Here is a 21969-nt window from a genome sequence, read left to right on the forward strand (position 1 = left end):
TGAGGTCCTGAGCACTGTGGAGAAGGTTTTTGTCCAGGGTATCCCTGTACTTGGCCGCATTCATCTTACCCTCGATTGCAACCAGTCGTTCTGTCCCTGCAGCTGAAAAACACCCCCACAGCATGATGCTGCCACCACCATGCTTCACTGTTGGGACTGTATTGGACAGGTGATGAGCAGTGCCTGGTTTTCTCCACACATACCGCTTAGAATTATGGCCAAAAAGTTCTATCGTGATCTCATCAGATCAGGGAATCTTATTTCTCACTATCTTGGAGTCATTCAGGTGTTTTTTTTTTGCAAACTCCATGCGGGCTTTCATGTGTTTTGTACTGAGGCGAGGCTTCTGTCGGGCCACTCTGCCATAAAGCCCCGACTGGTGGAGGGCGGTGATGGTTGACTTTCTACAACTTTCTCCCATCTCCCGACTGCATCTCTGGAGCTCAGCCAAAGTGATCTTTGTGTTCTTCTTTACCTCTCTCACCCCCGATAGCTCAGTTTGGCCATGCTCTTAGAACCTTAAGTGCAGCAGAATTTTTTTTGTAACCTTGGCCAGATCTGTGCCTTGCCACAATTCTGTCTCTGAGCTCGTCAGGCAGTTCCTTTGACCTCATGATTCTCATTTGCTCTGACATGCACTGTGAGCTATAAGGTCTTATATTAACAGGTGTGTGACTTTCCCAATCAAGTCTAATCAGTATAATCAAACACAGCTGGACTCAAATGAAGGTGTAGAACCATCTCAAGGATGGTCAGCACATTATGCTCAAATGGGACAGCTTAAGGTGCTCTTTTGTACAGCTGAACTCACACTTTAAAGTCCAAGTCTATTACACTTTAAAGTCCATGTCGTAAGACACAGAAGACTTGTTTTCTTAAGATTGCTTTGGTTATGTTGCCTATTTCAGGTGAATAGACAGGAATTCCCTCCAAGACATAACCCATCCCAGCTCATCTAAGCCTGACTTTTTAGCTTGTGTCCTTAGGTGATGGATGTGCCTTCCTGTGTCTCTCTGAAGACATATTTCATGGACTTTGATTCCCATATATTCTGGCCTGTTGCTAACACCTCGAATGGGGAAGAGGTGGGCTTTTTCCAAAATGCTCAATACTGCCAGCAGGCCTGGACATACCTATACACTGTATGCAAGAGCAGGGATGGCCTGAAACGCTTTCAGATGGCACTGGATCCTGTGGGCAGTGATCTGAGTACAGTGTACCAGGTGAACTTGCTGGCAAGATGCTTTACTGGTCCAGGGCAGCGATCCTCCATAGAGCGATTCAAGGCCCTGATGGTTGTGGTTGTGGCCCTGCTACATAAACTATTGAGTCCCTCTGGGCTATTTGTAGTTGCTGCAGTTTTTCTCCTGGGTGTCCTTGTACATTTGAGCAGTGTATCACCAGTGGGTTCACAGGAGGAGAAAAAGAAGAAAAAGAGACAGCAAAAAGAAGAAGGGGGAGGGGGAAAGGGGAGGGAGAAGGGGAAGGAGAGTGGAAGGGAAGGGAGTGGGAAGGGAAATCACCAATGCGGCTCAGCTACCTGATCAGGCTTCCTCCTCTCGGCGGTGCCAAAGCTCCCAGACCTTGTCGTGGGCTTCCAGTCTGTCTAGCATTCTGGCCGTCATCTTCTCCATCATTTCCACATCTTTTATTCTGGCATATAGGGCCTCAGGGGGGGGGGGAGCAGAACGCTTCCAGTGTAAGGCCACCAGACATCGCGCTGCTGTGAGGACATGCCTGGTCAGTTTCCTGTAGGGCGCTGGGATGTTTGGTGGGGGGAATCCTAACAGGTAGACCTTCGGAGTCAGGGGGATCGTCCTGTCTAGAAGTCGGCCCAATAATTGCTGGACCGAGTTCCAAAAGGGGACGATCAATGGGCAACCCCAGTATACATGGATAAGTGTTCCTTTGTCTTGCTGACAGCGCCAGCAGTGATCTGAAGTGTTCGGGTAAATGGCATGGAGAACGTCAGGTGTCATGTACCAGAAGTAGAGGATTTTATATATGTTCTCCTTGTAGAGAGTACAGATCGAGCTTTTTGCTGCTTGGGACCAGATTGTACGCCAGTGTTCCATGGAGATCTCCTCGCCTAGGGCCTTTTCCCACCGAAGCATATATGCATGTTTGCTCCCAGTGGCTATCGGCCGAGAGTTCAGTATTGTATATATATTAGAGATCAAGCCCCTCTGTGCTGTCCCCGCCAATATCAGCTTTTCAAAAGCCGTTGGGGGGGAAAACTGCAGGTTTGGAGCGAACGTGAGTGCATAATGGCGTATCTGGAGATATCCATAGAACTCCTGGCTCGGCAAGTCATACTTGGCCTGTATGTCCGCAAATGTGCGCATTTTACGGGTCAGGGGATCTACTAGGTTCCCATAGTGGAAAAGATTCCTCGTTGTCCATGGAGCGGACATTCTGTGGGTGAGGCTATCCGGGATTTCAGGGTTGCCGGCGAAAGAGGTCAGGAGGGAGCTGTCGGATGCTAGCTTGTGTTGGCGTATCAATTTACGCCACGTGTGTCTGAGCTGGATCATAGGACCTAACATGCGACCGGGATCCACCTCCCCCTTCGCATTCCATAATAAGTTATTTGGATGTACCGGGGCTAGCCACAGCTTCTCTATTTGTGTCCATTTATTGTAGGAGCGTAACGTGAACCAGGAGGCTACTGCCTTCAGCTGGGCCGCTTGGTAGTACTTAACTAGATCTGGGTAGGCCAGACCCCCTTCCGACCTCGCCGCCAGCAACACCGACCGGGGGATTCTATGACGCTTATAGTTCCAGGTAAACTGGAGCAAGTCAGTTTGGAGTTTTCTCAAATGGGCGTAGGGCACTGGGATGGGCAGGGTTTGAAACAGGTAGAGTAGTTTTGGGAGAATCGCCATCTTTACTGCTGCTATTCTCCCCAATAGGGAGATGTGGTGCTTTCTCCATTGTTGTATAAGGGTCCTAATGTTGCGAAAAAGGGGGGGGAAGTTCTGCTGATAGAGGGTGGTGTAGGAGGGGGTAATGTGGATTCCCAGGTACTTCAACGAGGAGGCTTTCCAGCTATAAGAAAAATTGGACCGTAGGTGGGCCACCTCCCCGTTGGGGATGTTAAGTGGGAGTGCTTCTGATTTGGACGCGTTTATTTTGTAGCCTGAGAGCGCTCCAAAGCGATCAAGCTCCGCATGTAGATTCGGGAGAGAGATCCTAGGTTGGGTGAGTGTGAGGATGATATCGTCTGCAAATAACGAGATTTTGAACTCTTGATCTCTAACTAAAATCCCTCTAATATCTGGGTTCTGACGGATGGTTGCGGCCAGGGGTTCCACGCAAAGCGCGAACAGCAGGGGGGACAGAGGGCACCCCTGCCTAGTGCCATTAGTTACCGGGAACGCGGGTGAGAGGGCAAAGGGGGTCTTGACCTGGGAGGATGGGTCGGAGTAAAGGTGCTGGATAGCTCGCAAGAATGGTCCTCTAAAGCCCACATGGCGCAGCGTGGCGAAGAGGAAGGGCCACCCCAAGCGGTCAAAGGCCTTCTCGGCGTCAAGGCCCAGTAATATGGACCTCTGACCCTCCCTATTCGCCACCTCCACCAGGTCAATTATTTTCCTAGTATTGTCCCCTGCTTGGCGAAGCGGGACAAATCCCACTTGGTCCTTTTGTATAAGGGCGGGTAGAACAGAGTTCAGTCGGATGGATAGCAATTTAGTGAAAATCTTTAAGTCCGAATTTAGGAGGGCGATGGGCCTGTAGTTAGCGCACAAGGAGGGGTCCTTATCCGGCTTTGGAATCACCGTGATGAAGGAGCGTTGCATATCTCCGGGGACAGAAGTATCCCCCAGAAATGCATTAAACAGTTTGCACATGCGAGGTAGTAGTAGGGGGAGGAACGTTTTGTAGTACTCATAGGGGAAACCGTCGGGTCCCGGGGCTTTGTGTGAGGGTAATGATTTAATGGTCTGCTCCAGTTCTTTCACCGAGATAGGTTCGTTCAGTGGGGCTAGGTCTGAGGGTTTGAGTCTGGAGACACCACTCCGTTCCAGATAGTGCTTCATACGCTGAGCGAGTTCAGGGGAAGGTGGATTACTGGGGATGTCCGGGTTATTGTACAGGGTTGTGTAGAATTCCGCAAAAGAGTGGACTACGTCCTTAGGATGGGAAACCAGGTCTCCCGTCCTATTCTTGACCTGATGCGGGGTCGCGGCTTGTGCGCTGTCCCGGAGCTTCCTGGCCAGGAGGGAATGGGCTTTGTTTCCCCTATCGTAAAACAGTTGTCTAATCCTAAGGAGTGCTTTCTCCACCTTACCCAGCGCTATCTCACCCAGAGTAGCCCTCAGGGTGGAGATCTTTTTTAGGAGCGTTAATGTAGGAGACACTTGCAACCGTCGTTCCAAGATCTCAAGTTCTGCCTCTGTACGCTGTTTCAGTGCCTGTGCGTTTTTTTTCATGGCTGAGGACAGGCCTATACATTTCCCCCTCAACACCGCCTTGTGGGCCTCCCACAGTGTGGTTAGGGTTATATCAGGAGTGTCGTTTTCCTCGAAGTAATTCCTCAAGGTGGATTCCAGTTCCATTTTAGAAGGGGGGTGCTGAAGGAGAAATGTGTTCAGGCGCCAGGTGCAGGGTCTGGAGGCTGGGGGGCCTATTGCTAGAGTCAACAGGACTGGGGCATGGTCAGACCAGGAGATCGGTTGTATCTGCACCGCTTTGACCAGCCGCAGGGTAGGATTGTTTACAAAGAAATAATCGATTCGGGAGTGTGTGTGGTGTGGGGCTGAGTAGAACGTGTACTGACGATCGCCAGGATGGAGAGCTCGCCAGGCATCAAAAAGTGCATAGCGTCTGGAAAGTTGTCGGAACAACCTCGAGTCCCTGAGTACTCTGTCCGAAGGCGCCCTGGGGTTCACCACGTGGCGATCCAAAGTGGCCGATTGGATAAGATTAAAGTCCCCCCCGATCACTAGGATCCCATGTTCTGTGCGGAAGAGGCGCGCGTACACCCTGGACAGGAACCCGAGCTGTCTTACATTCGGGGCGTAGATAGCGCAGAAGGTCACCTCTTGGCCCTGCCATGAGCCCTGGAGGATGATGTAGTGACCTTGTGGGTCGCTATAGTGGTGGGAGCTGACAAAGGGTGACCCTTTCTTAATGAGTATGGCCACGCCGGCCTTTTTGTGGGGCCCTGAGGAAAGGTACACTTGCGAGTAATACCTTGTTGCGAAAGCAAAGGAGCCCCCTTTATCTAAATGCGTTTCCTGGACCATAATTACATCCGCCCCCGACTGCCTAAATTCCCTGAGGGCCAGATGCCGTTTTCTGTTGGAATTCAATCCATGTACATTTAGGGACATTACCTTAGCCATGAGGGTGTGTGGTGTTGTGGGGAGCTGTACTTATCTGATTGCGATGGAGAAGAATCAGGCGCCAGAGGTCGGGGGCCAGACACCGCAGGAGGAGAACCATAATCATTCCGGAAGTGCTGAGCAGAGCCACATGGTGATGAGAGACGAGGGGGGGAGAGAGAGGTCTAGAAAAAGGATGAGAGAGAAGGAAAAACATTAGTGCAAGACATTGATAACAAACCAATAACTTTAAGTCGCGACCTGTTGGGGCCAACTGGCCCAGGTCTGTACGGCTTCCCGTGGGCCTCTCCAGCCCAGCCCCTAAGGACCACGCCAGGGGAACCCTGAGGCGATCTCATTGAACAACAAGACCGCCAAAATTAAAGTCCAAAAAGTCTGGAGGCTAACTAAGGACATGGGGGGGGGAGGGGTCATGAGGGAACTCTCTCTAAAGTCTCGGCCGAGACTTGCCCTTTATGCTAAGCTAGACTAACTGCTAGGGCGTGGGGAGCGGGTTATGCTACTAGATGGGCTTCCAGGGCGAGGGCCCTAGTAGGCGAAACACGGCAGGGTTTCTTGTGTGTAGGGACCCGTGCTAGGAGGGTTGGGTCAGTTCTTCCTGTGCTGTCCGTGTGGGCTCTTTTTGGATCCCTCCGAGCCTCTGGGGCGTTTGGCCGGTGGGACCTTCTGCCACACTAAGGGTGGCGGGGGTGGTGTGGCCACGAGATCCCAATCTGGCAACTGAGGTGCACGAATGTCCAAGAGATCACAAAATGCTTGCAGGTCCTCTGGGTATCTCAGGACTGCCGATTTGCCCTGAGTAGTCGCTGTAAGGCTGAACGGAAAGCCCCATCGGTACGGGATATTTTCTTCCTGCAGGGTGCGTAGTAACGGCTGTAGTAGTCTGCGCTTCTGCAACGTGATCCACGAGAGGTCTGGGAAGAGCTGCACGGGGACCTCATCCAGGGTCACCCTCCGGGCAAGGCGGGCCTGACGCATTATTTCCTCCTTCAGGGGATAAGAGCTTAGCCTGCATATTATGTCCCTGGGTTTGGAGTTGGCCCCTTTGGGGCGTAGCGCCCGGTGAGCTCTATCCATGTCTATGGGCTTGGTCGGGGGCTCCCCGATCAGGTTATTGAATAGGGTGTGTAAAGTGGAATGGACATCTTCTGGGCCCTCCGTTTCTGGTATCCCCCGTACGCGGATGTTGTTCCTGCGCCCCCTGTTGTCCAGGTCTTCTAAATGGCGCTGCATGTCTCTTAGGAGTGTACGATGCTCAGTACTTTGCGTTTGTGTCCTGTGAATTGCCAGTTTGGTTTCCTGAATTTCCTCCTCCGCCATTTCCACTCGGTCAGCCAGATGTTTAAGGCCCGATTGGAGGTTTTGGATCTCGGTTCTGCAAGTGGATTTCACATCGAGTATGAGCTGCCTAAAGTCCTCCTTGGTGGGCATTGCTTGCAGGTATACAAGCCATTGTGGAGGGATGGGTTGATCCTGATCAGTATCCCGCGATAGTGAAGGCAGGGGAGGATGCAAGGGAGAGTGTGCTTGAGCCTGCTGTTGGGGCCCCCAGATGGGGCTCTCGGGTCTCCAGGCCTCCTGTGTGCCCCTGAGCTGGGCCTGGGAGGCCTCCCCACCCCTGTCTCGAGCTGAAGAGGAGGCAGGGGGGCAAGTCTTATGGGCATAGGAGGCCAGAGGCCCTGGGTGGGGTGCGGCCTGGTCGAAGGGCCCGGGGTGTTGCATGTGCTGCGGCCCATTTATATGGGCATAGGAGGCCGGTGGCCCTGGGTGGGGTGCAGCCTGGATGAGGGGTCTGGGGTGCAGTGTGTGCTGAGGCTCAGGGGTGGATGGTGTCCCTGCTGGCTCTTCCCTGGGGCTGTTGTTGGTCCGGCCTGCTCCGGTTGGAGCACATGGATGGGAGCCAGGGTAGGTGGAACTCGGCAGTGCGGGGAAATCCTCCGCTCCCCCTGTGGGCTCTGGGGAGCTGTATCCCATCCCGCTGATGGCTGGGTCTGAGGCAGTCCGGAGCAGATGGGGATAGGCCTCTGAGCACTGTGTGTAGTGCTCCGGGTGTCCCAAGATGGCGGCGGTCCGTGAGGCCTCCGTGAGGCGTGGGGGCCAGGCAGGGGGTGTTTGCTCACCCGACCAGCGTCGTCCGCTCCCGATCGTCTGCGGGATGTCCCTCCGATCTTCGGGCGTCCGGAGCAGGGCCGGGATGGAGTGTGAGAGCCGCGGGGGGGACCGCATGTCGGCCGCGTCCATGGTCGGCGCCATCTTGGACTCCCTGCTCTGCTGGGGTCCGGGGTGGGTGAAAAACGCCCGGAGGTCCGTGGAAGCTCCCGGAGGGGGCTGGGATGATCCCCTGGATGTGGTGGATCTAGTCGCCCTGGAGCGGCCCATGTTTGAGGAGTGGAAAGTCCCCGAAATTGCCTGGATGCTGAGGGCTGAGAGAGAGCTGCAAGGCTAAGCTGGCATCCGAGTCGGCTTCCGGTCACGCCCCTGAGCAGTGTTTCTAGCTGTTGGTCTGGATTGTTTTTTTGTTCCAATGGGCATCTGTATGCTGACCGGATGCGCCTGGTCACTGACGTTCCTTGGCAACTGCCTCTCAGAGGGGATCTACTAGTCCATGGGCAATTCTTCCATCCTGCTTTAGAGTCGCTCATTTTAATGGCCTGGTATTGATGAGCCAGGTTCTGCAGTTCCGATACTGCTGATGGCTAGGGAGTCTACCTTCTAGGAGGTTCTTCCTCCAGATGTGGAAAGTGCATATATCCTGGTGTGAGTCACCAGGCATTCATCATTGTTCTTTGTGTGGCTCCGATTCTGACCTCCTTTTATGGGGGTAGTTGAGCAGGAATGGGCCTCAAGTACCATCAAGTGCCAGGTGTCAGCCTGGGTGGTCTTCTTCAGCGTCCCCTGGTCTCGCACTCCCTGGTACGTACCTATTATTCAATGTGTTAGATGTCTGTTTCTATCGGTGCGGTCTCTTCTACTGCCATGGGATCTGAACTTGGTGATTTTGGTTCTACAGAAGCCTCTCTTTCAAAATATTCGGGAGATTTCACTGCTTACTCTGTCTCAGAAGGTGGCCTATTGGTGGCTATCACCTCTGCTAGCAGGATGTTGGATAATGGTGGCATTATCTCGTCCTACACCTTACCGGGTGTGACACGAGGTTAAGGTGGTCGTTCTTTCCTCTGATTTCCCATTTGAATAAGGACATTGTATTGCCTTCCTTGTGTCCCTGGTCATCACATCTTAAGTTTAAGTAATTTTGCCTTATCTGCCCTGAATGTGGTTTGGGTGTTTTTGGCAGCCACTGACTCACTTTTTGGAGGGGAGACACACTCTGATCATGGACGGGCCAAAAAAAGAGACTGTCTGCTTCTTCTGCAACCATTTCTGGATGGATCAGACAGATGATGACTCTGTCATGGATCAGGTTCCTCCTTTACCTGTTAAGGTGCGTCGTTTTTGGGCCTTCTGTCATTACGCATTTGTTGCACAATTTTGCAAGGAGGCCACTTGGTCGTCTGTGTACACTTTCACAACGTTCTACAAAGTGTATGTGTTGGCATCTGTGGATGCCTCTTTTTGGCCATAAGGTTTTGTAGGCTGCTGTTTAGAGGGTCTATTTTCTCTTGAAGGGGTATTGTTCAGGTTGGGCTCCAGTTTGCTCTGTGTTGATGGTCAATACCTTGGCTAGCAGGAACTGGTAGCTGGCCGAGTTTTCCTGTAAGAAACCTTACCTGGTTCTTCACAAGGTAAATGTGGTGGTGAGGTCTTGGTCGTCTTTCATACCTGGTGGTTTCTTCATTCTACCCAAATCAGGACCATGTGTTACCATCTTTTTGTCCTAATCCTAGGCATCCTAAAAAAAATGGTGCTTCACTCTTTGGATGATGTTGAGTTTATCTGAAGTGTAGAATTTAATTTTGACTGTCTTATTCCGGTTTGTTCGCCCTTCAGGTCCTGACAAGAGTTTATCAATCCACTATTTCTAGAACAATTGGTCAGCTAATTTCTCAGGCCTATGATATCAAGGGAAAATTGCTCCTTTCAAACTCTAGGCTCATCCCCCACCCATTACACTGCTTTGTGGGCTATTCAGCATCAGGATTCTACTGTTAAAGTTTTTAAAGCCGTTACCTGGTCTTCTCTTAAGACATTCACAAAGTTTAGACAGGTAGATATATTTACGCCTCTGCAGATGCTAAATTTAGGCAGAATGTCTTGCAGTCAGCTTTGTAGGGAGATTCCCTCTGTTTGGTTTTTGAGTGTATTGGCATTGTTGCTCTTTTGCCTACCTCTTATGCTCAGTGCTTTTGGAATCCCAAATGGTAATGAATATCTAGTCCTCTGTGTCCTGTGATTAAGAAATTAGGATTTTTGATTTACCTGTGAAATCCCTTTTCAGAGTACACAACAGAAAATAGATCCCTCTCCTCTTGCCTGTGTTCCTCGATGCTTACTACAAAACTAAAGGTTAACTATGCTGTGGAGAGTTATGTCTGGTCAGGGATTCCTGCATTTTTATTTGGCAAGTGTCCATTCACCTAAATGTGGCAGCATAAACCAGGTAGTCATGTAGTCAGGTAGTCATGAATATCAAGTCCTCTGTGTTCTGTGATATACTCCAAGTAAATTATTTTACAGGTAAACCAAACATACATTTTTCAGCATGTGAGAATTTTTATTTGAATTATGACTCTTGCAATTGTCTGACACTGTGTTGCACTCGCAGGTGATGATCGGGACAGCATTAAACCTGCATGAAATGAAGAAACTGGTTACACACATGGGGGAGATTGAACAACCGTGGAACTGCCCACATGGGAGACCCACAATGAGGCACATTGCCAGTCTGGATATTATTTCACAAGACTAACTTTCAATTATGTTTTCAAATACAAAATGTACTTTCACAGTGAACAATATAAACATGGCTGCTTTTTAGGTTTTAAAGCTAATTACATACTGCCCCCACCACCACTCGTGTATAAAGAGACACATGGAATAAAGTTCGAAAGCATAGTTAATCACTGCAGGGTGATATCAAAATCCTGGGAACTCTGATTATCCCAAAGCTCATCAGAGGACATTCCTGCACTGTGCTGAGATTTGAGTTACTCAACATTCCCAGGATCTTCTTGCAGGGACTGTGAGATCATCCTCTCCTGTGCGAAAATTTTGGTGCAAGGTAAGTATATTTTACTGTTTTCTCTGCTTTTTTTTTTTTTACAGTTATAATGAAGAATTTTACACAGGAATTGGCAGTACATATTAAGCGGACCTGGCATTTTAGTGCTTTATTACTTTGATGGATTGCACTGTCTATTTTTATGATTGAGCAAACGGTCCTTTTGAAAATAAGGTGCGTAAAACTAGAGTAAAGGCCCATAGCGTTTATGCCGCGTACACGCGATCGAAAATTCCAACAAGAAAAGCCCGGTGTGAGCTTTTAGTCAGAAATTCCGACCGTGTGTATGCTCCATTGGTCTTTTGCTGTCGGTATTTCTGCCAACAAAAGATTAAGAGCAGGTTCTCTATTTTTCCGACGGAAAAAGTTCCTATATAAAAATTTGCTCATCTGTATGAAATTTCGGACACACATGCTCAGAACCAAGCAGAAGAGCTGAACTGCCTATTGAACTTCATTGATCTCGGCTCGTCGTACATCACCGCGTTCTTGACGGTCGGAATTTCAGACAAGATTTGTGTGACCGTGTTTGAGCCAACATTCCGTCAGAAAAAATCCATGGTTTTCTTGACGGAATTTCCGATCGTGAGTACGCATCATTAGTCTGGTATTCACACTTTTATTTTTTTATTTTTACTGTGTAATGTTAGTGGATTGCAGTAGGAAATGCCTCTAATTCCTTTGACTAAAATGTTATGGTCGCGTTTCCTCTATTTTGAATATTGACAGATTCCCATTATCTTGACTTGTTTTATTTTGTACATGACAGTATTTTGAAATAAATTATTTTATAAGGAACATATTTGTGTCTCTTTAAAGGTTGGTGATTGTGGCTATATATTTTTTGTGTGATTAATGTCTCTCCTAAGCATTGTAATTTTCAACTGACAGTTCAGGTTATATTGTATGCTGTATACAAATTCAGCATCTCTGATGTGCAAATTGTACAAATTATATACTTGTTACAGGTTGCAGTATAATTGAAAGACATAGGACCCAATTGCACAAATTGCAACTACTTTACAGCCCATGATCATAAGAGGAGTCCTGTGACACAGGAAGTAATGTGTGTACTATTATTCCACTATGATTGGTGTTGATCACTGTTAATGCTGCCATTACATTGGTGGTCCATGTCAAAGCCCCAATTAACCGCTTCAGCCCTGGAAGATTTTACCCCCTTCCTGAGCGATCAGTGCTATAAAAATGCACTGATTACTGTGTAAATGTCACTGGTAGGCAAGGGGTTAACACTAAGGGGCGATCAAGGGGTTAAATGTGTTCCCTAGTACGTTTTTCTAACTGTATGGGGATAGGATTGACTGGGGGAGGAGACATATCACTGTTCCTACTTACTAGGAACACACAATATCTCTCCTCTCCCCTGACAGAACAGGGATTTGTGTGTTCATTAAAGGAACAATGTACCCATACTGGATTTCACCCAGCAGAACCATTCTGCTGACGTATATCAGCGTGAGCCAGTTGGCAAGTGGTTCAGTTTATGATGAGTACATAACATCAATCTGGTCTGGGTAAAAAGAGGTTTGTCCTACCTTTGCACAGAAAAGTATACCCATTGTTTTAACCTTTTAGTCTAGTATGTGGTTAGTGGGAAAAAAATGCCCCCTTACATTGGTGAATAATTGCAAGGAAAAATGCCCCCTTATATTGGTATTCAGGATAGAGGTAAAAAATGCCACTTACCATTGACAATCATTGGGAGGCAGAGTATCCCCTTATGTTGGTGACTAGTGGAAGTGTTTTTTTTTTACACACATAGAGGTTGAGTTACTAAAGGCAAATATACGGGGCGTGGCTTGATGATTGCAGGGTGAGGATGTGCTATCTGGAGCTCTGCACGGTCTGAGGCCGGGAATCACCTGTTGGATTGTTCAGACGAGCCCTTCTTTCATGCTGGGGGACCGTAAACACCCGCTGACCACTGGGGAACCAAGGGGACCCAAGATCACCCACTACTTTCTGGCCATGTCTGGCTCGATTGTAAATGCTTTCACACAGGAGCTTCATGATCTCAGCCAGCAGGTGGACACTGTAGAAAAATCATCCACCCAGGGCCGGCGCTACCACTAGGCGGACTAGGCAGCCGCTTGGAGCGCACTGCCGCCTAGAGCGCCCGGCCACTGTAGACAGAGCTTGCAGTTCCAATAATACTATGCACCAGGCAGCTGCTCTGACTCCTCTGAGCCTCTGGCATGTGTGAAGCAGGGCAGCGCCCCCACCCCCCACTCCCGATCTCCACTCTGACATCGTGTGTGTCCACTGTGCAGAACACCTCCCCTGCCGCTCTCCACCTCTGACATTTTCGCAGTGGATTCACCCAGCCGGCCCTTCGCTCTGCACTCTGAGCCTCTGACTCAGAACGGAGATCATTCTGACAGTGTACTGTGTCCAGCACCCCACCCAGCCCCCCTCCCCTCTCTGCTCTCTGCTCTGACATGTGTGTTTGTGTCCAGCGTCTACCCCCCCCCTCTCCCCCCCAGGACGCTCTCCTGGACTGGCTGTGTCACACTGGAGTGGAGGAGAGTAAATCCTGGGACAATCTTGTAGCATGGCGTCTGGCAGTGGCCCTTCCTCAGGCTTGGGGCCTGCTGGAGCCTAGAAGAGGCACGGACAGAGGCAGGTACAGGCATATACAGAAGAATTTAGGATTGGTGTGAGCAAGGAACAGGCAGACAGCAGGCACTCACGTGGGATACAAGTTTTCTGAGAGCAGGACCATCACCTGATGTGTATTCAGTAAAAACTGTTGCCTTTCTTAGATAATCACAAGATTGTGTATATATTGTTATTGGAATGCAATTGGCAAATCTCTTGTGTGTATTAAATGTATTTATATTCACTGATGACTGATCTGCCAAAGTGCCAAGTATGTACCAATGCCCCCCCCCCCCCCCCCCCCCCGTGAGGCTGCATTGATTGGCAGTGGTGAAGCGGCATTGATGGGCACAGCTGAGACTGTATTTGATGGGCACAGGTGAAACTATTTGATGGGCACAGGTGAAGCGGCATTAATGGGCACAGGTGAGACTGCGTTTGGACACAGGTGAAGCAGCATTAATGGGCACAGGTGAGACTGCGTTTGGGCACAGGTAAGACTGCGTTTGGGCACAGGTGAAGCGGCATTAATGGGCACAGGTGAAGCGGCATTAATGGGCACAGGTGAGACTGCGTTTGGGCACAGGTGAAGCGGCATTAATGGGCACAGGTGAGGCTGTATTTTATGGGCACAGGTGAGGCTGTATTTGCTGGGCACAGGTGAGACTGTATTTGATGGGCACAGGTGAGGCTGTATTTGATGGGCACAGGTGAGACTGTATTTGATGGGCACAGGTGAGACTGTATTTGATGGGCACAGGTGAGACTGTATTTGATGGGCACAGGTGAGACTGTATTTGATGGGCACAGGTGAGACTGTATTTGATGGGCACAGGTGAGACTGTATTTGATGGGCACAGGTCAGACTAGTTGATGGGCACAGGTCAGACTATTTGATTGGCACAGGTGAGACTTTCCACAATTAGCTAGTCTACCAAAGTGTTGCATGCGAAATAGTAGCAGTCATTAACCACTTCCTTACTGGGCACTTAAACCCCCTTCCTGCCCAGAGGACTTTTTGCGATTCGGCACTGCGTCGCTTTAACTGACAATTGCGCGGTCGTGCAACGTGGCTCCCAAACAAAATTGACGTCCTTTTTTCCCCACAAATTAGAGCTTTCTTTTGGTGGTATTTGATCAGCTCTGCGGTTTTTATTTTTTGCGCTATAAACAAAAATAGAGCGACAATTTTGAAAAAAAAAAAATGTGTTACTTGTTCCTATAATAAATAGCTCAATTTTTTTTTAAATTTTTTTTTTTATCCTCAGTCTAGGCCGATACGTATTCTACATATTTTTAGTAAAAATAATAAAAAAAAAAAAACGCAAAAGTTATAGCGCCTACAAAATAAGGGACAGAATTATTATTTTTTATTATTTTTTTTTTACTAGTAATGGCGGCGATCTGCGATTTTTATTGCGACTGCGACATTATGGCGGACACATCGGACACTTTTGACACATTTTTGGCACCATTCACATTTATACTGCAACCAGTGCTATAAATGTGCACTAATTACTGTATAAATGTGACCGGCAGGAAAGGGGTTAACACTAGGGGGTGAGGAAAGGGGTTAAATGTATTCCCTATATAGTGTTCTAACTGTAGGTGGAGGGGGGGTGACTGGGGGAGATGACCGATCTGTGTCCCTATGTACAAGAGACACAGATCGGTCTCCTCTCTCCCTGACAGGACGCTGTCATTGTGAGAGCTGGCAATGAGAAATGATCTCATATGTAAACATATGAGATCATCTCTCATTGGCCGCACAGATCGCCTAGCAAACGGCCACTCCGATTGGCCGTTCACGGCGATCTGTGATTGGGTGTGTCCAAGGGACACGGCCAGCACAGAAGTTCCCCGCTGCGCGCTCGGGAAACAAGCAAAGGGGAGGACGTAAAATGACGGCGCCCCAGAGAAGTAGAACCACCCTGTGGCCGTATATAGTCCATCGGGAAGTGGTTAAAAATGTGGGGTATACATAGCCAGGGCAAAGGGAATGGAGTCAGTAGTGGAGCCAAGGGGGGGCGGAAAAATGAGGTTTCGCCTAGGGTGTCAAAAATCCTTGCACCGGCCCTGCATCCACCAATGCAGAAGATGCCCGTATCACCTCTTGTAGATGGAGAAACACGTTTTTCTCTTATCGTCCATGGACGGACACAGCTCCTTAAGTCTTGACAAGTGGGTTATGTTCCCTGTTTACAGGAGAGGACTAGGCAGAAACATGTTAAATGGTTAAATACATGTTATATTAACAGAGTTGAACAGCCCCGCCCAGGGGGCGGTCCCTCCAGACATAACCCTCCTCACTGCAGCTTGCAGCCTCAGTTTCGTTCTGCCTAGCAAAGGAGATGGACGTATGGCTCCCTTTAGGCCCAGCGCCTTGAGGAGAAATTTTCTTTTATTTTCTTTTCTTTTAATTTTTTCTCAAAGAATCTTCTTTCAACTGTTGGCTGAGAGACAGGCTGGATATTATAGATCCTTGTAGTCTTCTCAGTCCGACCAGCATGCGTGGACACACCTTTGCAAAGAGGCTTGGTCTGCCACGCCATACCTCATGACTCCTGAGGTGGCCGGTGAGCTTTGCTCCGAGGTCCACATATGACTGGGCTGTGGTGTTGTCTCACTCACAGTGGACCGGGCCGACAGCTACCTCCATTGCGGTTGTAGTTCTGTCAGGAATGCGTCAGCGAATGCTCGCTCTGAGGTAAGTACAGTCCCTCCCGCTTAGGTGGGTTGGTACGGCTGGGCATTCCCGGGGTTTGGGGGGCCTTTTCTCCTCCCTCCCCTGCTCCTTTCCCTCTGCTGCATTGCAAACATTTGCCGCTGTCGGGGGGGGGGGGGGGGCTCCCTGAGGGGACTGTGTCTGGCCTGAGTTTTTCTGTGAGGTTTCTGTGTGTATTTTTTAATTTTTTACACTTTTAAAAGCCTTAGAGGCTTTTGCTGTTTAAATGCTGCGTTTTGCCGCCATTCGGCCGGCTCTGGCGCCATTTTTGGGGTGGTTTTCAATTGCATTGAAAACTCCCATTGGCGGCCATTTTGCCATAGCCGCGCTCCGAGGACGTTCGGCGGCCATCTTGGCTGACCCCTAGTGCTGAATCCTACGGTACACACAGGTCCCTCGGATGCCGCAGTCTCCTCACAGTATTTTTTCCTCCCCACACGCCGTGTGCTGTGGGCGGATGGCGCGCTGGGCAGTCTCCTCCTCGGTGAGTCCCCTGGGATACCCCCGACCAGCGCAGCGAAGGGTGAGTTGCCCTGCATAGGGCATTGGAGCTTCTGTAAATCAATGGCAATTTATACATACACACTATGTGTATGGGTTGCTCTATTGGAGTCAGTATCTGGTCCCTCCCCACCTGGGATCCCACAGATGGTTTTTTACTGTTTGTCCTGGACACCTTGGTGCCAGGGTGGGGGACTGTGGACGGGCAGGGGTCAAAGGAGTGCCCTCCTCCCCCCCCCTCTTATCCCCTGGGGAATGCTCCTGTCACAGATGGAGCCATGGACCAGATACCTGGGGGTGCAGGATAAGGCACTTAGAGGTGCGCTTCTCACTGCTGTACGGGACTCCCTGTAGCTGGATAGTGTATCTGGGTTTCCGCTGAGGGCTCGGTCTTTTTTGGGATCACACAAATCAGACCGCTCTGTGTAGGTTTTCCTTCTGTGCCCTTTCTTGCTAATTTAAAAAAAAAAAACGCGGAATGAAAAAAGCCACTGAGGGCTTTTATAGTCCCTCACCGCCTGGCGGCTCGGTGCCCCTTGAGGGGAGCCTTTTAAGAGAGTGGGCTTCTCCTCCGGTGGTGGACCCTCCGGGCGTCATGTATAGGTGACCACCCCCCCCTATTGCGGGACACCCCCGCTTGTATGAATTTGACTGAGAAGATCCGAAGTTCTGACCCGTTCCATGTCTATCATGCTGGGGTCTGTCTTGCGGCCTATTGTGGCCACTACTCTGGATCCCAGTCGCTCACTGAGTGAGCATTTTGAACCATACAGTGGATAAATGCATTGGTGGTTCAGTGGTAGAATTCTCGCCTGCCACGCGGGAGGCCCGGGTTCGATTCCCGGACAATGCAATGAGTACTTTACTCTCTCCCGAAGTTGTTAGGCTAACGGACCTGCAGGTCCAGGGCCCTGTATATGTCTGTGATGTTTCACTGGATGCCGCGCCCTTGATATCCAGGGCTTTGGTTTCTGAGATGGCGCCTTCTCTGGTTGGAATGCTGGTCTGCTGGCCAGGCCTCTAACATACGCCCTGACTGATTTACCCTTTTTGGGTGGGAGACCTTTGGGTCCTTGCTGGTTGACATTATCAAGGATGTCACTGGAGGGAAGAGCGCTCTCCTCCCTTAGGCTTCCAGGGGGAAGGGGCCCCTTTGCTGTTAACAGCTCGGTGAATTTCCCTGCCCTCCGACAGTGGGTCTGTGAGGTGGTATCTTCGGGGTACTAGATAGGGTCCCTTCCGATCCACCGAACAGTTTTCTTCCCTCGTGTCTCCCTCTCCCGGCTCGGTCTGCCTTTGAGCAGTATGGGACTCGCTAAGCTGCGGTGTGATTTTATCTTTTCCGCAGGACTAGTGGTTTGAGGGACTCTATCTCGGTCCCAAGGATGGGCATGATCCATCCGATTTTGGGCTTCAAGGACCTAAAGGTCTTTGTGAATGATGGGTAGGTCCGCTCGGAATCCATTCGTTCAGTGGGGTAGCCACTTGCACTTCGGTGCAAAAGGTCATAGGTACGACCCACCATGGGGCTGCTACCTATATAGCTTTTAGCTGCGCTCCATCCGGGGGACTTTCTGGCGTCCTTGGACATAAGGACGCATACATGCTTGTTCAACTTTGCGCAAGTCATAGAGTTTTTCTGTGCCTCGCGATGGAAATGCCCACGGTCAGTTGTGGGCCTTCTTTTTGAACTGGTGCCAGCAGCCCGGCTAGCTCAGTCGGTAGAGCATGAGACTCTTAATCTCAGGGTCGTGGGTTCGTGCCCCACGTTGGGCGCCACCAATGATTTTCACCAAGGAGTTTTGCACTTATCCTATCCTTGTTGGGACAGCGAGGCTTTGCTGTCGTGGCTACTTAGACGACTTCCTGACTCAGAGGTTGTGTCTGTGGCTTTTCGGACCCTCCGTGAATTCGGGTGGGTGTTAAACATTTGGAGTCGGCCCTGGTTCCGACTCAGTTTGGAGTGCCTACGACTTCCGGACTCCTCGGTGGCAAAGGTCTTTTTTCTCCCTGGAGAACTTGCAGACTCTTCAGTCGGTGGTGATTATTGACATCACGCAATTGGTCTCTCCGTTTGCAAGCAAATTCTAGGTCTGTGGATAGCCTCCTCCGAGGCGGTAGAGTATGCCTAGTTGCCACACTCGTGTTTTTTTCCAGAGGGAAATGCTGTCGAATCTCTGGTCTCTGAATCATCAGATTCAGGTACGCCACCTAGTCAGTGTCTCTCTGAATTGGTGGCTGGGATCCCTGACTTTTCGGTCTGGGAGGTGGTTTCTTCCCTTCTGTGGAGATTACAATGGACGCCAACCTCTAGGGTTGTGAGGGCGTCTGGGGGGTCCGGTCGGCCCAGAGTCGCTGGACGTGAGTGGACCTACGACCACACAGGCCTATATGCGCCCAATCTCGGTAACTGCCCAAGCTCGGGCCTGGTTAGCACCTGGGTGGGAGTCCGCCTGGAAATACCAGGTGCCGTAGTCCTTGTCTACCGTTACTTGCCCTAGTACTATGGGCGGTACTATGAGAGGCTATGCCTCTCCTCATGGTCGAGGGGGTTGCAAGGTCGTCCGATCTTGATTCAACCTAACAACGCCACACCGGTGGCTTCGGGCTACCATCAGGTATGCCGGCAGGCGGGCTACTGGAGTCGCCTGATGTTGAATCAGGACAACTGGTCTTGGTACATGGAGTCAACTCCCCGGCAGGAGGTGAGCCTCGCAGGGCATGGATCTCCTAGCCACTCGTCTCAGCCACAGGGGTATCAAGGTTAGTGGCCAGATCTAGCGATCTGGTACAGACGTGCAAGTTGCGCTGGTGGCCCTGTGGGGTCTGTCTCGGCGACTTTTATGCCTTTCCCCCATTGTAGTGGCTTCCCCACAGAGTGGAGGCTGAGGAATCCCGACGACTTTAATAGCTTCAGATCCTGGGTGCGCCGATTTCGGCCGCCTGGTAGCGGAGGTACCCTGGCGGTAGCCAGGGCAGGAGGTCCTCCTGTCTCGAGGTCCCATACTTCCTCCTGTTGTACAGTCACTGACTTGCTCAACAGGGCTATTGGAAGCCAGACTTTAAGGGACCGGGGTCTGTCCGACCCGGTCACCTCAACAATGCTGAGGGCACGGTAGTCTTTTTCCGGTGAACCTACCGTCGTGTCTGGCGGACCTACATCTCTGGGTGCAAAGAGATGGAGTGACGTCCACGGACGTACTCTGGGTCCATCGGCCTGCTGTTTTTACAGCTCGGTGGATCAAAAAATTAGCTTAGAGCACCGTTTGGGGGCAGATTTCAGCCTTGGCTGTGTTCTTTCAGTGGCCTTTCTGCGGCCGTTCCCTGGTGGGTACCTTTTTTTGTGGAGGGGGCTTATCCTATACCTTACCCCCCCTTGGCCCATCTTTTCCCGCATGAGTTTTGACTCTGGCGCTCTCGGTTCTTCGGGAATCTTCCTTTTGGAAACATCAGAGAGATTTTCTCTTGACACTATCTCAGAAGTGGCCCCTTTAAGTGGCTTTTACCTCTGTTAGAGGGGTTTCTGAGTTGGCGCTCTTGTCTTGCAAGCCGCCATGTTTGATCCTTCATAGCCTTAGGTGGTGGTGCGTCCGCGACCTACCCTTCTTCCGAAGGTGGTTTCGGCTTTTTCGCCAGAATAAGGACATTGTTTCTCACATCTTTCTGTCCTCGGCCGCCGCATCCTACGGAGGTTGCCTTTCATACTTTAGGCGGGGTACGCACTTTGCGGGTATACTAGCCTGCTACTGCTCAGTTTCGGAAGATCTGACTCTTTAGTGTCGGTGTCTGGTCCACAAAAGGGGACTGACAATCTCGTTGCCCACCATTTCTCGGTGGATCAGGTAGGCTGTCATACAGGCCTGTGTTCTTAAGGGGCGGGCCCCCCTTTTCCGGTCCGACAACATGCGTCGGTCTCAGGTGTGCGAGGCGGCGACTTGGTCGTCCGTTCACAGCCTTTCCAGAATTTACATGGTTGCTGTGAGTGCATCTTCTGATGCTTTTTTTCGCCCGCTAGTGTTTGCAGGCGGCCGTTTGAAGTTGCATCTCCTCCATTTGAGGAGCTCTGCTTGTTTTGGGGTGAAGTTAAAATTGGTTTTACTGATATATTTCCCACCCCTCGTTTTTTGACACTGCTTGGGGACGTCCCACTTGTCAAGACTTAAGGAGCTGTGTCCGTCCATGGACGATAAGAGAAAATAGGATTTTTTGTACTCACCGTAAAATCCTTTTCTCTGACGTCCATGGACGGACACAGCTCCCACCCCTCCTTTTTAGGTTTGTACTGCTTGTTACGAACTGAGGCTGCAAGCTGCAGTGAGGAGGGTTATGTCTGGAGGGACCGCCCCCTGGGCGGGGCTGTTCAACTCTGTTAATATAACATGTATTTAACCATTTAACATGTTTCTGCCTAGTCCTCTCCTGTAAACAGGGAACATAACCCACTTGTCAAGACTTAAGGAGCTGTGTCCGTCCATGGACGTCAGAGAAAAGGATTTTACGGTGAGTACAAAAAATCCTATTTTTGCCGCCATCTTGTTGAAATCCAATTGAGACTGGATGACGGGGAAAACCAAAGTAGGCGCACTAACTTGTCACTCCGCGGCATTCTGGGGGCCACCATGGGCCCAGACCTACACACCACAGTGGCAGCTATTTTAAACCAGGTTTTGGGCAAACCTAAAGGGAGTAGCCGCTCCAGGTTGGAACCTAGATGAATATCCCCCGCTGCAGACAACTCAGGTGCAGGCAATGCACTTAACAAAGCAGGAACAAAAATTGTCTCTGGACAGCCGCACTCTGAACAAATTGTAGCCTTTATTAAAAGAAGGACAGCACTACAAGTCACAGCAAAATAAAATAAAACCCGACTAGTGCTTAGTCAACAGCTGTGACTAAGCACTAGTTTCAGTGCGAAATGCGTCAGTGGTGTGTTTTTTTTTTATTTTGCTGTGACTTGTAGTGCTGTCCTTTTAATAAAGGCTACAATTTGTTCAGAATGCAGCTGTCCAGAGACAATTTTTGTTCCTGCTTTGGGCAAACCTACTTTGGAGTTGGAGCTGGACAGGGTCCACCGAACACCGGGCCCTAGGGCGCCTCCTCTCCTCCCAAGGTTGTGCTCCTTCGGACCAAAAGAGGGGTAGAGAAAGGAAGCGCCACCTAAGTGCAGTATTAAAGAGGTTCTTTTAATGACACATTGTACAAAACACACTTACAAGAAGGTAAGGAAAGAAGGCTCATCTGTAACATCCTGTAGTCCTCGTCCCGGATCCATGGGCTGCTTAGAAGTGAAGAAAGCAGAATGTGTGGAGTCTTCACGCCTGTCCTGTGGCCATCAGGATGAAGCCTGTTCCAGCCTCACAGGTCACGTGATTACTTCCGGGAGGAGGGTCAGACAGGGAGAACAAGGGCTGATTGGGCCTTGCGCCCAGCAGAGCCGACCTGCCGCCATAGAACTGCGGCGGCTGGTCAATGAGGAAAAAAAATGAACTTACATTCTTTTAGCAAATGGCTGCAATATAACAGAGTGAAAAATGTAAGGGGGTCTGAATACTTTCCGTACTCACTGTATACTCAGGGTGAACCTGCTCTCATCTGTG

General features: G+C 50.2%; 1 protein-coding gene and 2 non-coding genes across 3 annotated transcripts in view; all 3 read left to right on the forward strand.

The window, feature by feature from the left end:
• PMS2 (PMS1 homolog 2, mismatch repair system component) overlaps window positions 1-10568 on the forward strand; it is a 59161-nt gene extending 48593 nt beyond the window's left edge. The window contains exon 15 of the mRNA XM_040356806.1: window positions 10072-10568. Within this exon, the coding sequence (XP_040212740.1) occupies window positions 10072-10215 (144 nt within the window). The 3' untranslated portion in view covers window positions 10216-10568. The remainder of the gene's footprint in view (window positions 1-10071) is intronic.
• A 6586-nt stretch (window positions 10569-17154) lies between these two features.
• TRNAG-GCC lies at window positions 17155-17225 on the forward strand. Its single transcript has one exon. It is a non-coding gene; the product is annotated as a tRNA-Gly (tRNA).
• Window positions 17226-18075: 850 nt separating this feature from the next.
• TRNAK-CUU lies at window positions 18076-18148 on the forward strand. The gene has a single exon. It is a non-coding gene; the product is annotated as a tRNA-Lys (tRNA).
• Window positions 18149-21969: the final 3821 nt, after the last annotated feature.

The sequence above is a fragment of the Rana temporaria genome, chromosome 6 (genome assembly GCF_905171775.1).
Source record: "Rana temporaria chromosome 6, aRanTem1.1, whole genome shotgun sequence".
Lineage (NCBI taxonomy): Eukaryota > Metazoa > Chordata > Amphibia > Anura > Ranidae > Rana > Rana temporaria.